The sequence below is a fragment of the Lepisma saccharinum genome, chromosome 5 (assembly GCF_977018435.1).
Source record: "Lepisma saccharinum chromosome 5, izLepSacc3.1, whole genome shotgun sequence".
Lineage (NCBI taxonomy): Eukaryota > Metazoa > Arthropoda > Insecta > Zygentoma > Lepismatidae > Lepisma > Lepisma saccharinum.
This window is the reverse complement of record NC_139233.1, coordinates 77,501,692-77,517,448: the sequence shown is the minus strand read 5'-3', so window position 1 is coordinate 77,517,448 and position 15,757 is coordinate 77,501,692. Positions and strand designations below refer to the sequence as shown.

General features: G+C 38.2%; 1 protein-coding gene across 1 annotated transcript in view; it reads left to right on the top strand.

The window, feature by feature from the left end:
* LOC145988087 (peroxisomal ATPase PEX1-like) overlaps positions 1 to 15,757 on the top strand; it is a 134,999-nt gene that overhangs the window by 9,584 nt on the left and 109,658 nt on the right. Inside the window, exons 4-5 of the mRNA XM_083122921.1 lie at positions 2,767 to 2,901; positions 13,230 to 13,294. Of these exons, the coding sequence (XP_082979047.1) occupies positions 2,767 to 2,901; positions 13,230 to 13,294 (200 nt within the window). The remainder of the gene's footprint in view (positions 1 to 2,766; positions 2,902 to 13,229; positions 13,295 to 15,757) is intronic.

Below are 15,757 nucleotides of genomic sequence, written 5' to 3'. Positions count from 1 at the left end.
CAGTTGGAGTTCAATCCAGCCTTGGCTCTGCAGTCTACCTATAGTTGCTTCGCAGAAATGGTATTCCTATTTTAGGTGGGGCTTAGCTCTTTTCTGCCAATCCGATATGACAACACTGGCTGATCCGGTGGGTCTGAATGGCAACAGGGCCTTTTAACAGGCATATGAATAACCCTATAGCACACTATGCCCCAAAGTCCTTCCCCACTCTTTCCTTGCATTGGCGCCCTCTTCTCCCTTGCTGCCTCTTTAGGGTAGCTGAATGGCCTCCCTCTTCCCTTCTGTCAGCTGCAGAAAAAATGTCCTAGGCAATATCTACTGGACGGCAACGGTGTTCATTAACGTGTTTAACAATGTTGTAATTTTATTGAAACAACTTTTTAGTTTTTTACATTTTGCTGTTACCTGCGGTAACACCGGCTACATGCACGCCACGCCTCTGGCATACATATAATAGGCAGGGAACGGATTTATATGTAGTAAAAATGTGCCAAATGTGTAACTAAATACGTATTTAGTTATTTTCACCAAAATATGGAGTTAAATATTGACTTAAAATTGTAAACATTTACCTTTTTAATAATATGAGACACTACATGAGCTACATAATGTACAGTCTCTGCATTGTAACTATTAATGTAACTGTCTTGAAAATAAAGCAGAAGCGAATCCCATACTAGTAGCGAGGGTGGGGTTAGCAATGCGCTGCTTGACTTGGGACTCTCTTCCAACGTTGCCAAAATAATGTTTGTAACAACCAGGAGCCGATGCTCCAGCACTCATTCTCTATTGTTGACACCATTTGTAAATAAATAGGAATGTCAATTGTTTTACAATAGCAAAAGCAAATAGTTGTGAGGTGTAAAATTGAAAAAATATATTATTGTTTGGTTGACAGAAAACTTGTAATTAACCCAATTGGAGGGTATATATAAGGTCGTAAACTTTCGTTTGGTTAATGTTGCTTCGGACTTTATCAGTTATTCGGAAGAAATTCACCAAACTCTTTTGGTCACATGGAGACATGTACGAGGTTCATTTAAAAAATAAGGGCCGATTATTTTTAAAAAGTGACTGGTAACAGTGATCGAATCGTGCCTGTGCACAAACATCAACTGGTCCATTGGCCACCCAACAATTATATTTTTACTAGTCTGTTGTTGGTTATCCTGTGAATAAGAGTGTGTTACTATGGCTGCATGATTACACAATTCCTTCAGTTGAGATACGGTCTGTGATTCGATTTCTTAATGCCAAAGATCATAATGGTGCTGAAATTCACCGAGAACTGTGTGAAGTGTATGCTCCGAGTGTAATGAGTAGGGAAAGGATTTTAAGGTGCAGCACCTTTCCAAAAATATAGCTGTTTTCAAACCGATCATTTGAAATATGTATTTTAGGACATGAAATCAAGTAAAATGAACACACTTTGTTGCACCTTTTTGGACCTTTTCGTGAGATTAGCACATTTATCCCCTTTTTACTCCCTCTTTGATGCTTCAGCACCTTTTCCCTTCCTTTTCTTTCATGATTTGTTAAAAAATTGGACAGAATAATAAAAGATTTTCACTCTGTTTGAACGAGAACTATAAAATGGTATAATATAGTCATTGCAGCCTCAATAGTTCCCAAGAAAATGTTACAAAACCCGCGAGAGAAAACACAAACTTCAACAAAGCCTATTCGGCAGAACCAGAGTTCTCTATGCGGTCCGCGCGTATTATATACAGAAGGTGCAGAAAAAGAGAGCACTGAATAAAGGCATTTTGTCAGCACCTTTTTTAAAACATTTTCAGTACCTTTCCCCCCCCCCCCCCTTTCCCAACCATAATTTTGCACCTTAAAATTCTTCCCCTAGTAATGAGCGAAGGAAAAATATGCCAACGGTGTCGTGAATACACACCCACCAAAGGCAAAAAAATTCAATCAAACTTTATCTGCACAAAAAGTCATGGCAACTGTTTTCTGGGACCAACAATGTGTTCTTAAGGTGAATTTGATGGTGCCGGAGAAAACAATCACATCACAGGGGTACTGTAAAACACTATCAAAATCATACACAACCGACGAAGTGGAATGCTGCCCTCGAACTGTTCTTATCCATGACAATGCTAAACCACACTGTCACCCTCACTCTCTAGACGATTCAGAGGTTCAGGGTGGGAACTTGTTGATCACTCCTGAAATAGTCCAGACCTTGTACCAAGTGATTATTGCATCTTCCTGCAGCTCAAAAAGTGGCTTGAGTCTCAAGGATTTGAAGAAACCGAGGAGTTGGATTGGCTCAACTCGTAGGCGGCGAAGTTCTATGCAGAGGGTATAAGAAACCTTGATCCACGGTATCAAAAATGCTTGAAAAACATGGTGACTCAGTTGAAAAATGAAGTTGGTATGTAGGTGTTTGTAACCACTAATACAGTGTTGCTACACTTCTTTTCTTGTTTGATACAATGAATCGGCCCTTTGTTTTGAAATGCGCCTCATAGTTATTGCACGAATATGGAGTATATGTTGGGAAATGTTCTGAAATATGGAAATAATATGTAAAATATGAACCAAAACCTAATGTATGTACAAATATGGAAAATAAAAATTGAATTTTTCTAGTCTACATGCCATGATGTGCAAAGATAATACAAAATATTAGTGATTTCAGCTTCATACTTATATGTATATATTAACATATAAATCAGTTTTACCGAAATTTCTTTGTTCTGGAGTGCAAGATTTTGGTTTAATTGTTATTTACTCATTTTATCCCTTCAGTATCCTGAGTTGTTCGAACACTCTCCTTTGAGACACCAGTCTGGAGTGTTGCTATACGGTGCCCCTGGGACAGGGAAGACCTTATTGGCTGGAGCTGTGGCTCGAGAATTCAGCCTAAACTTTATTAGCATAAAGGTAAGCATCATTCTATCTTAAGGTTGGAAATTCTGATTAGTGTGATTCTGAAGGCTCCTTCACCTTTCTCTGTTATTACCCTCTTTTTACAGTGTTCCACTTCTACCCTCTTCTGACACTCACCAGTTACATTAGAGATTATAAAAGTAGTTACATTCTTTTTAAAAAGACATAAATTGTTTAGTTACTAAAAGTACTCTACAACTATTAATAGTATTAATTCTTAAATGAAGTTCTTTTTACCATTATTGAATTGAAATTTATTAAATAACAAAATATTTGTTTATATTTTATTAACCAAAGAGACCAAATTTTAAAGTATCACATATTTCAATTTAGTTTTCTTAAAGTTAGTTATTTTTCATGATGAATTCTGTAAATGTGATTTTAGTATTGCATACATGAAGAATAGTGTTTCCACGTCGTGAATTTGGGTAATCCTCAATGAAGGCAGTGGGCCTTCATAATTAATTTGGAAAAAAAAAATCCAAATTCCCATCTCGGAAACAGTAAACTTTTCTTATGCATTACTTAGTTTTGTTTTCAAATTAACAATTAAAAATATACACGATTGACACCTACAGGGAGGTTATTTCAGTCGTTCACCGTCAGACCGTCGGCCGTCGAGCGCCTCCTTCATGCAACAGTTCCCGGCAAATTGACTTACAGGAAGCCCGTAACAGAAACCGCTTGCTTTGTAATGTTTCCACTTTTCACAATTACAGTTACAATTACAATTGAAATAAGCACGTACCTTGTCGCAAGGATGCTGGAAATGGTGTATTCCCAAATACAAATATTCCTGGCACCTTATTTCTGACATCTAATCTTGGATTAGACATCGCTATTTTATCCTCAGTATGACAGAAATGGAAGAGAGCATCCCGGCAAATAAAGCAAACCGAAAGCGTAAAATGATATTTAAAAGTAATAATAATGATGATCACTAACCTCCTGTGTTATAAGAGATGTTTCAACAGCAATACAACACGTTTCTTAGGTTCAAGAGATCCTGTCTCTCGTAATTGCCTGACCACTTTTCTGCAAGAATTCGTTTTCACGTAATTATCGTACATAAAAACTCTTTGTTCAAGACTATATTTGTTTAGCGGCATAACTAATGAATGAATAACAATTAACACACAATAAAGCACTAGCACTGAATAAATGAATAAAACCGTATAAAAAACACGCGTACTGATAAACGCAAACAGAAGTGTGCATGAGGGTACGGTACACTCACTACGTCTGGTAGCCGACAGTGTTGCTAACCATTTTTCGGCAATGTCCCTACAACTGACCAAATGTCCCTACGCCAAGTAAAGCGACTAAAAAAAACAACACCTCATGAGCATGCAAAACAGAAGATAAAATATACACATTTACTTACCAAATCTTTCTGCTCGGTGCTTCCACAATTAATGAAGGAGCGAATTTACAATACAGGACCCCTCCCTGATTTTTGTAATATTTCGCATACTCACTAATTGAGGCCTCCTAATCACGAATTTGAAGTTAAAATTTGGGGGTCACGTGTAGAAATTGCAAAATAAGTGAAATTGAGTGGTCCGCGATCGGCACGATTGCTCATTGTTTACTGGAAGATTTTGTGTTTCCAATACTTAAAAACTAAATATACATTCCTGATATTACTACGACCCCAAATTTTAACTATGTTTGCCTATCCTATCCTAACCTAACCTTACCTGAATGGTTCGTGGGGCTATTCGTCAAACGTTTGTGGGGCTACCTGTGCATGGTTTTTCGACCCCAAATTTTTAACTATGTTTGCCTTGCCTAACCTAACTTAACCTAAACTTACCGAGAATGGTCAGTGGGGCTATACGTGAATAGTTTTGGGTTAATTGTGATTACGAACCGATAAAAGAAATCTTATTTTCGTAGCACTTTAACGGCAAACGTTCATCATCGAAGACGCCATTTTCGTATTCTGCACTTTTACGATCGATGCACTATTACCAAACTTACCTGTAATCAAATCAGTCCACACTCCACATGTTCTTCTACATCGTGATTGTCGCTGTCACATGTAAGCACCTTCTTTCGGCAATATACCGAAATCCATAAGTTTATTAATTAGCCCACGGCCATCCTCCTGCACACTCCACCGAACAATCTGTACAACATTAACAACATTTTTACTGTTCTCTTCCGCCATTCTTACACGATCCATGCTCTCCAAGTATGAAATCAACAGTGTGGCAACGCTGTAGACAGAGTAACTAATTGCGAACGTCGTCAATTGTTCATATCAACAAATATGGCTACCATACTTGTATACTGAGAATCATTGCGAGAATGAAAAAGCTTATTTTACAACTTATACACGTTAATGACCCAATTTTTTTACCTCACCCCAACATGTTAACTTGAGATAAATCATCACGACTAATTATTTCGTGAGTATAAGACGTAGCATAGAAATTACAGAATGGTCCGGTATTGTAAATTCTTGCCTTAATGAATAATTAGAGTGTGCGGGACAGAATTTTTTGGGTCGGGACGAAAAAATTTGCTTTTCACTTTAAGTGATTGTTTTGGCATTTCTAGATTAAAAACTTACAATTTCCGATAAGTTACAGAAACTTACAATGCAGAAAACGTCGAAAATTAACGACTTCTTAAAGTGACCATTCGGTAGCTATTTCCCGACTGTTTGGGATCCCGAAAAGTCGGGAAGTCATTTCCCGAAGTCGGTATCGGGACGGGAATTTTTTTTCCCGATCCCGGTCCTGACTTTTCGGGATCCCGCACACCCCTAATGAATAACGTTGAGTCGTTTACTGTTGATTATGTTATTTGAAGTCATACATGCTGCTGCTGCCAAGAGATAGATGTTGGTTGGTGATGCTGTATTTCCTTCAGTCTTAAACCATTCTGGTCCCATTTTATTTATCTTTTTTTTTGTTTTTGTATCACTTAACATTGAAAATATTCTTTCCGTTTCCGCGTTAGAATGTGGCAATGTTAGCACTATTTTCGCGAGAGTGAAAATGTTTTCAAAAAATAACTTGCCTTGAAAGTTCTTGGTAACCGATAACATGTTTCAAAATTCTGATGGAGATTTGTTGGTTAGTTCTTTTTTCTCCTCCTCGCTAAAGTATCCAGATAAACTAATCCATTCATTCCAAACCGAGCACGAAGAAAGTGCAACTGACTGGCGAGTAAGCTTTGCACCTTTGCACAATAAAATGTTGTTTTCCAAGATTGAAAAAAGTCCCTACGTTTTCCCTTATTTGGTAAAATCTGTCCCTACGCGGGCGAAATATAGTGAAAGTCCCTATGCGTAGGGACATGTCCCTACGGTTGGCATCACTGGCGACAGGTGTCGCGTTTGTTCAGTATGAAGCGCCTTCTCGCGGCTGACAACTCCCCCGACCCCCGATAAGCTGCCGGCGCTGTCGCGACAACTGAGGATAAAGTAGCGATGTCTAATCTAGGTTTAGATGTCAGAAATAAGGTGCCAGAAATATTTGTATTTGGGAGGACACCTTTTCCAGCATCCTTGCGACAAGGTACGTGCTTATTTCAATTGTAATTGTAACTGTAATTGTGAAAAGTGGAAACATTACAAAGCAAGCGGTTTCTGTTACGGGCTTCCTGTAAGTCAATTTGCCGGGAACTGTTGCATGAAGGAGGCGCTCGACGGCCGACGGTCTGACGGTGAACGACTGAAATAACCTCCCTGTAGAATTTTAATATGAATAGAATTTCCAAAAATGGGCTAAAAATTAATCCTTAACCCTTAAATGCCGAAATGTTATGTACATGTCACATTTAGGTGAGGTCACTAATTCCATGATGTGACACATGTGTTGCATTTTTTTCTTTCTTTCTTTCACTTTTGGAACATACTGTGACTCAGGTAATGTTTAGAGATACATATTTTGGTGCTACATGAACCTTGAGGCATCTTATTATAGGTCTTGCGCCATAACTTGAGCTATGGGGAGAAAGTATTCGAGTTGACCACAGAGGCAGTGACAACCCTCATAATGAGTTCTCCGCCCTTCAAAAACAGTGTTTGCAACCGCACTAAATTCTTGCTATTCCCAATAAATGTTACCAGAATGCCTGATAAGCAGGAGCATTTCTTAACAAAGCCGTATACATAGAGTATGTTGTTTTAATTGACAAGAGAAGTATATCAACCTTCTAACCTTACCTACTACAGCCATGTTTACTTTGTACGCAATGCTGCGAGCTCCTCTTCCCCCATTTCCTTCCCTCTCCCTTTCGTAACGGAAGTATCCATCCACCCCCTCTGACATCATCAATAGGTATATGCGTTGCGGTATTCTCGATATACAGTCAACTCTCGATTCAACGACCTTTCACAGTTCCCGGGAAAAGGGTCGTTATTTCGAAGGGGTCGTTATTGGAATTTGCCCCAATTTTCTGCTTAAACGGAGATCAAACGAACACAAAGATGCATAGGAGATGGTAACACAATTTATCCTGGTAGTTATACAACCTGTTATGCACAGGACGCGTGTTGCGAGAAGGAAAATAGAACATGAAAACGTTTTCACAAAAAAATAATGTTACTTTCTTTCAATTGTGCACAGTCGTTGCTTTTCCAGGAAATTCTTACAATTATAGTTCATGAGAAAGTCGTTTGCACCGAGACCTATGGAAAGGAAAACAATCTCTCGCTTATTGCAAGCGAAACTCGAAGAATCTTGACACCAGTTACACTGGCGCCAGCAAAAGTCGGGAGATAATGGGGCAGAATGAATGTTGGATTTTATACGTGTCTAGTGGAGCATTGTCTGTTACAAGATTAACTGGTAAGATTAGATCTCTCGGGAGAAACAACACAACCTTTATAGGCACCAAAAAAAAAAAAAAAAAAAAAAAAAAAAAAAAAAAAAAAGCAAAAAGCGGGGCTGTAATTTTCGTTCTGTTTCGGCTGTGTAAAATACATCACAAAAAAAAACACGTTTTCTTTGCTTCAACCAACTTCATTCACCCTCCCCCCTTCCCCATTGAAGGGAGCAGTCCAAACTCCTTCCTTGACTTGCATTGTAATCCAGAAAAAGGAAACGTGCAACTTGCAATCTGTCTTCACCCAATGCGTATTCTAGGACACGTCATTAAACAGCGTCCCAGTCGAAAGTCATTTAGGTTTGGAATTGAATTTCACTTTAAACTGTATATTTAGTCCCGATTAGCCCATCAGCATAAAATGAACAAGCTTTATGAAACTGCGCACTTTTACATATCAAAATGGTAGATCGTTATTTACTCTCACGTTAATCGATGATTTAATGTTGGATTTAGGAGTATTCCTGATGTCAAACACCAACTCCTCCAAAAGTTTTCCCCTTGAATAATGTCTTATTAATCGATCTCAGCGACCATTCCTACATTGAGCACTTTTTTTTTCTTCACATGAATGGTTCTGAAGAAAAGCGGATGTGAATTAAATTTACAGTTTTGCTTATCAGAAGGCGCAGAACATGAAGTTGTTTTAACTCTTGTTTTCCTTTCTGGAGATCGAATTTCGTTATCGTCAAATGAAAACAGCTTTGCGAGATTCAAAACAATAACTTTTTCCTTCGCGCTGGATGAGTCATTGCTGTTATCGGCAAGCAAGAGCTTTGAAGACGCTAGACAAAGCACTGGCGCCAGCTGCATCGTAAAAACAAAGGAGACCGGCTGGAAGTTCGAGCAACAGGTGGCGGAAGAGAAAAGTCCCAGCATTTTAAAGATAACGCAACTGTCGAAGACGGAACTTTTAACAGGAGTGTGTGAAGAAGGAAATGTCCCTTGCTTTACGTTTTACCATGCAACAGACAATAATACGGGTAATATTTCCTATGCAGACAACAGCATAAAAAAAGACCTGAATTCTGCAATTATCAACATTGCCGTGCACACCAGTGGCGGAGAATAAGCTGGGAAAAGGGAGGGGGAAGTGCCGTGCACACTAGTGGCGGAAAATAAGCTGGGAAAAGGGGGGGAGGGTTAATTTTTTTTATTCTGTTTTTGTTCGTTTTCAAGAATATATCCAGAACTGGTTGCCCCATTTTAGATGTTAAAGGAAGAAGGGTGGGTCCACTTCCACCCTCGCCTGTAATCAGCCCGTGTTCGCACACGAGCAAGAAAATCGCCCCTCCCCCCTTTGTTGACAGGAAAAAGGGAGGAAGTCAGTCAGCCAACACTTTTTTGGCAGATATTACGACACAATTAGGAAAACGTATGAAGTGGGAAACGGGAGTTATGATGCACGTAAGATCGAAGTAAACTTTTGTGGAAACCTGGATGACAACGCATTAAGCGGGTTGACGATCTTCAGTTCGCCTATGTGGCTTTGATTATCTCTAACAGTTTCGCTTTTTTATGAAGTGTTGCAGGGAACAAAGAACACGTTTTGAATGAAAGCGGTTACTGGAACTTGTCGGCTACAAGGTCGAGAGTTGCTCACTCACGGGAACCTACTGAAATGTAGGTCAGAGCTGGACAGATGGGCCAGACTTCCAGGTGCCAGGCATCTGTATTTTGGAACATTCCTGCGATCTTATCTCTCAAGGTGGTGTATTTATCGATGAAAGAGCTTGACCTACCATACACATTGCCAAAGACTGCAAGTCCAGCAGTCATTTCGGGCTGCCCCTTCCCCCCTCACCTGCGAGTTTTCAGCAGCTCTTAGGACAAGGAAACAAGTCAAGGTCGATTTAAAATAACATCCAAGCACATTCGATCTTCTCTTCTCGCGTATCCAAGAGAAAGCGTGGCAAAACAAGCCTGGCGCGTTGGGTAGCGGCTGTCGGTTGCGGGGTAACATTGGTGCACTTGAGGGAGGGGGGGGGGGGCAGAGGTCAAGTGCTATTGGATATCACTCAAGCATGGTGTGGTGGTGTCTATTTTTAGTTCAGACCCAATTGTGAGCGGTAGAGCGCTGGTGAAGGGAATGATTGGGGAAAAAAACGCATTTTTCGGCCGATTTCCTTCAATTTTTCAACTTTTTTCGAAATTTTTCACGGTTCCCGGGAAAAGGGTCGTTACTTCGAGGGGGTCGTTATACCCGGGGTCGTAGAATCGAGAGTTGACTGTATGTATTTTTCACTATGGGCCCAAATATTTTACTTTCAGAAGTCCATAGGAAATTGTCCTACGTCAATAGTTGCCATTATAAGCCTCCTGCATTTTCCACTTGGTGGTAGAGGCCCTGCAGAGTTTTTGTCACATTACCACTGGCACCATATGATGTTCGTTTGTGTGTGTTTCGTCTAAATAGTAAAAGGCTCTTCCAGTGTTTCTGCAGTCATGAATATATCTCAAGAAATTCACATGCAATACAACAATATCTGGTTTTCCATCAAAACCTTCCTATTGGATTCAGTTCTTTTGTGAGAGAAACCATTTATTTTTCGTTTTCATTTTGCTTTGCTTTATTTTACTTCACTTTTTATGCCACTTTTGGCTAATTTGCGAAGATGTGGATGAGTTATGATGTGATGAAATTGATGAATTAACATTCACAAACACCATGCCCAGACCAGGATTCGAACCAAGGACCCCTGGCATCGTAGTGCGATATGCTACCCACTCCACCACAGGGGTCGACATGAGGAAAACTAAAATTACGTAAACATTTCCTTAATGTGGTCCCAAATCGAAAATTGATTTTTTCTCGCAGCTTCTTTAAAAGGTGTAGGTACAGTATTGTCCACAACGTATGAATTTCTTGCAAGCCACATAATAGCCCCTATATCGAAATTGTCTATTATAGCTTTTCTTGCACATTTTCTCCATTCCTCAGGAGTTGAACTTTCCCCTTATTTCATGAAATTCAGTTTTAATCATTTTAAGTGTAGCCAGCTCTTTTGGGTTTGCTTCAATGGCATCGTTGGTTTTGAATTGATTGATTTGATTTACTTTACTTCACTTTTCTGCCACTTTTGGCTAATCGCGAAGATGACAATTTATTATAATGATGAAGGGACACTTACAAAAAATATCATCCACAGGCCAGGATTCAAACCCAGGACTCCTGGCATCGTAACGTGCTGTGATAATCTATCTGCCACGGAGGTCGGGGGGGGGGGGGGTTCTTTGGAAACGGGGTTTGTGCTTTTCTTCTCACATTTCTTGCCTGGCTTTGCAATTATGCAAATCTACATCTAAACTGAGTGACCAGATATTGTTTATAATGGTAGGTTGCAACATTGGAATTTTGCTGCACCAACCTGCCCTTTTCTTGACAATACACACATGGCCTCCTCCAATTTCCATTTTCTCCAGAGTTCAAGTTGTCGCGTGAGGCCTATAGTAATTAATAATGTTTAATTTGATTCTGGCTATATTTGGGAGGAAGGGTTCAAATTCCCACAAAAAAAGACAACCTTGCAGCTTTTGCATTAGACCTTTTTCTGAAAGAATCAGCAGCAATTGCACAATTCTTGCCACAAGAATGGAACACATATCAGGCAATTGCAGGTACTGTTTTGAACCTTCATGTCTTGGCGTTCAAATCTTGTAAAGAAAATAAAATTTTCTTTTTCTTTCATCATCTTCTACTTAAATGAAAATTAGTTTTTTTTTTTTTTGTTTTTTTTTTTTACCGAAGGCTTGTAGCCTAGTTTGTACTGAATAAAACAAGGTCTAGCATACATGGTTTTCGAGATATAAATTTTCTTTGAAGTCATTGAGGGGACTTAAATTTCTTGCTGAAAATAAGCATGGCTTTTACAATAGAATTGTTTACCTCTGAAAGTATCAGCAGCAAGTTTGCAATTCATGCCACGACAATGGAACACATGTCAGACAATATGCAGGTATGGTTTTGAACCCTTACACCTGCAGTCAGGATAATCCTCTTGAGGTTTTGTGTTGCCATTTGAGCTTCGATACAGCCTCAGCTGTTATCATGGATATTGAGATTTTAGTCATTATTTTTAGTTCATGGTTTAAGAATAAGAAGTCTGTGTTCTTGCACATTTTCTCCATTCCTCAGGAGTTGAACTTTCCCCTTATTTCATGAAATTCAGTTTTAATCATTTTAAGTGTAGCCAGCTCTTTTGGGTTTGCTTCAATGGCATCGTTGGTTTTGAATTGATTGATTTGATTTACTTTACTTCACTTTTCTGCCACTTTTGGCTAATCGCGAAGATGACAATTTATTATAATGATGAAGGGACACTTACAAAAAATATCATCCACAGGCCAGGATTCAAACCCAGGACTCCTGGCATCGTAACGTGCTGTGATAATCTATCTGCCACGGAGGTCGGGGGGGGGGGGGGGGGGGGGGTTCTTTGGAAACGGGGTTTGTGCTTTTCTTCTCACATTTCTTGCCTGGCTTTGCAATTATGCAAATCTACATCTAAACTGAGTGACCAGATATTGTTTATAATGGTAGGTTGCAACATTGGAATTTTGCTGCACCAACCTGCCCTTTTCTTGACAATACACACATGGCCTCCTCCAATTTCCATTTTCTCCAGAGTTCAAGTTGTCGCGTGAGGCCTATAGTAATTAATAATGTTTAATTTGATTCTGGCTATATTTGGGAGGAAGGGTTCAAATTCCCACAAAAAAAGACAACCTTGCAGCTTTTGCATTAGACCTTTTTCTGAAAGAATCAGCAGCAATTGCACAATTCTTGCCACAAGAATGGAACACATATCAGGCAATTGCAGGTACTGTTTTGAACCTTCATGTCTTGGCGTTCAAATCTTGTAAAGAAAATAAAATTTTCTTTTTCTTTCATCATCTTCTACTTAAATGAAAATTAGTTTTTTTTTTTTTTTGTTTTTTTTTTTTACCGAAGGCTTGTAGCCTAGTTTGTACTGAATAAAACAAGGTCTAGCATACATGGTTTTCGAGATATAAATTTTCTTTGAAGTCATTGAGGGGACTTAAATTTCTTGCTGAAAATAAGCATGGCTTTTACAATAGAATTGTTTACCTCTGAAAGTATCAGCAGCAAGTTTGCAATTCATGCCACGACAATGGAACACATGTCAGACAATATGCAGGTATGGTTTTGAACCCTTACACCTGCAGTCAGGATAATCCTCTTGAGGTTTTGTGTTGCCATTTGAGCTTCGATACAGCCTCAGCTGTTATCATGGATATTGAGATTTTAGTCATTATTTTTAGTTCATGGTTTAAGAATAAGAAGTCTGTGTTAATTTTTAAAGAATTGTTGAATTTTAGGAAGATGTGCATTATTTTATTGCACCAACATTTTAAAATTTTGCTAAGGATCTTGCTTACATATTGTGATATATGTGCAAGTAGTGTATATGCTAACATAATCATTCATATAGCGATAAATAAAATGTATTTACTTTCAGGGACCGGAGTTACTATCTAAATATATTGGAGCAAGTGAAGAAGCAGTGCGTAACACATTTGACAGGTAAGGATTGTACTATTATCATTGCGTATGTTAAATTAGAGAAATTATTTGTTTCGTAAACTTACTAGATTTTGGTATACTTCCTAAGAAAAATACTTTAATGCATAACTAGCATTATAAATAGTAAATAAAAACGTCATTAGCAGGGAATTGTCCACATTTTGTACTTGTATACAATCTATAGAGACAGCTACAAATCTTATTTTTTTAGTGTAATTAGGAATATGGAATCAAGAAATCATGTTAATTATGTAGTCATGCTTGAAATTTTATTATTTGTAATGTTTATAACAGAATAGGAGAATTACAGAAGTGCTAGAATGGTAAATTTATTATTTATCAATGTACCTGCATGGCATTTATGCATGATAGTGATGTGATAATCTGTGCTATCCTTACTAAATTTTTAATCTGTGCTTAATCAATATTGCTGAAACATTAAAAAGTCCATTGTTTTATTTGAATCATTATTAATCATTACCAATAAGATCCCGATGAAAATTTACTGGTACCAGTAATTGATATTCTACAAATTTGATATTAAATGCTAAGTGTTCCATGAAGTCACTGCAGGCTTCTTCACATCCTTAATTAATTTTACTCTCATGGTTTTATCACCGCCAATCTTTGTAGACTGATATAGTGTAGTTACGATTGAATACAATAATTATTCATATTTTGGGCTCTTGCAACTTACTCATGTTAAATAAGTTAGTATACAATAAAATGTAGCCTCACCATAAATTCCTAAGTCCTTGTCATTTCTGACATGGCTAAGGTGTAATTACACTGGCCTAGTTTGGTAACCTGCTGAAGGTATCAGTGGAATCCTGAAACGTAGTTTTCGTTAAAATCAATACTCACTATCGTAAGTACCTTTAAGTATCTACATTTTATTGTATGCTAACTTATTTAACGGGAGTAAGTTGCACGAGCACAAAATATGATAGTGTACCCCGATACAGGGGAAAAAGTGCGCCAATTTCAAAAGACAAGGATTATGTTAAACGCGACTAGCAATAGAATATGGTTTCTCAAAGAATGTATTAAGATGGAGGTAGTCCCGAGTTTCTTAAAATGGGGCTTTCAACCCCTAAGTACAAAAGAGGAGGAGAAGAAAAAGAGATTGCAAATGTGTATGGTGAATAGATGTATTAGGGAGGCTTACTCCACAGTAAACCGGCTTAACAAAGAGTGTATAAATTTACATTTGGAGCTTAGCGCCATTATGGACGGAGTGACTTGGATGAGAATCGAAGAAAGGCACCATATGTATGTAGAAGTAGCTAAAAGTAAACACTGAACCATTATTCGGAAGAAGCTAACTAGGATTGGACAGAAATAATGTAAAAACAAGAAACATAACGAAAATAAGTAGTTAACGGGAAGGCGGAAGACAACGTATTAAACCTAACTAATTTAATTTTACCTAAAGACCTAAAGGAAATCTTGGGAAAAGGACAAAAATTTGCCATTGGGAATCAAAAGATCTCCAAAGAAGATTTCATAGTAGCAGCCGAGGGAATAGGGATGATGATAGAGAAGACAAAAGCGAGGCTAAACATTAAAATACATGATATTATTGAAAACCAGATTAGAAGAGAAATGAAAGGGAAAAAAAGATAGACAGGGGGGGAAAAGAGGAGAGAACATACATAAAGAATATAAAAAGAAATTAGGCAATGTTAAAACCTGGGTTAAAGAAAATAATGTTTTCCTAATTAGGTCGGACAAAGAAAATAAAATGGTAGTTATCGATCAGAATGAATACAGAAAGAAAATGAAAGAATGCTTTTGTAGCAACGATTTCGAAGTAGTGAGGTAGAGCCCTATAGTAGGGATGGCCAAACGGATCCGGATCCGAAAAATCCGGATCCATCCGGATCCGGATCCAAAAAGTTATGGATCTGGATCTGGATCCGGATCTGAAAGTTTCGGATCTGGATCCGGATCTGAGAGTTCCGGATCTGGATCCGAGAGTTTCGTATCTCAATCCCATTATAATATTACCACACCTTAAAAGGTATTATGATCTTCGATTACAAAGAAATTTTTCGTTAGTCCTACAAGAATTTTTTTCAAGTGATGTTCCTAAAATACTTTGCTACGCATCGGCTAACACACTCGTGCACAAATGTCCGAGGTGATTTTGTAAATGCCATTGAAACGAATATGTATTCATTCGAATATATTGGAAATGGAAACACACATAAATGTGAGACATTCCATTCCAGGATGAAACCTTTAACACATATAACAAGATAGAAATGTTATACAAAAATTATACAATTGTTCTACAGTTACAGTTTTACAAATTAAAATAAAACATTATAATATATGCAGTGTTAAATAATTACAAAGTGTAAGACTAACAAGGGAGGTTATCTAAGTGTCCCCCTCCGATTTCCATGAAACTTGGCAGTATAGTGGGGCCCAAAGGAAGAATTACGTGTTTTTTTGTTT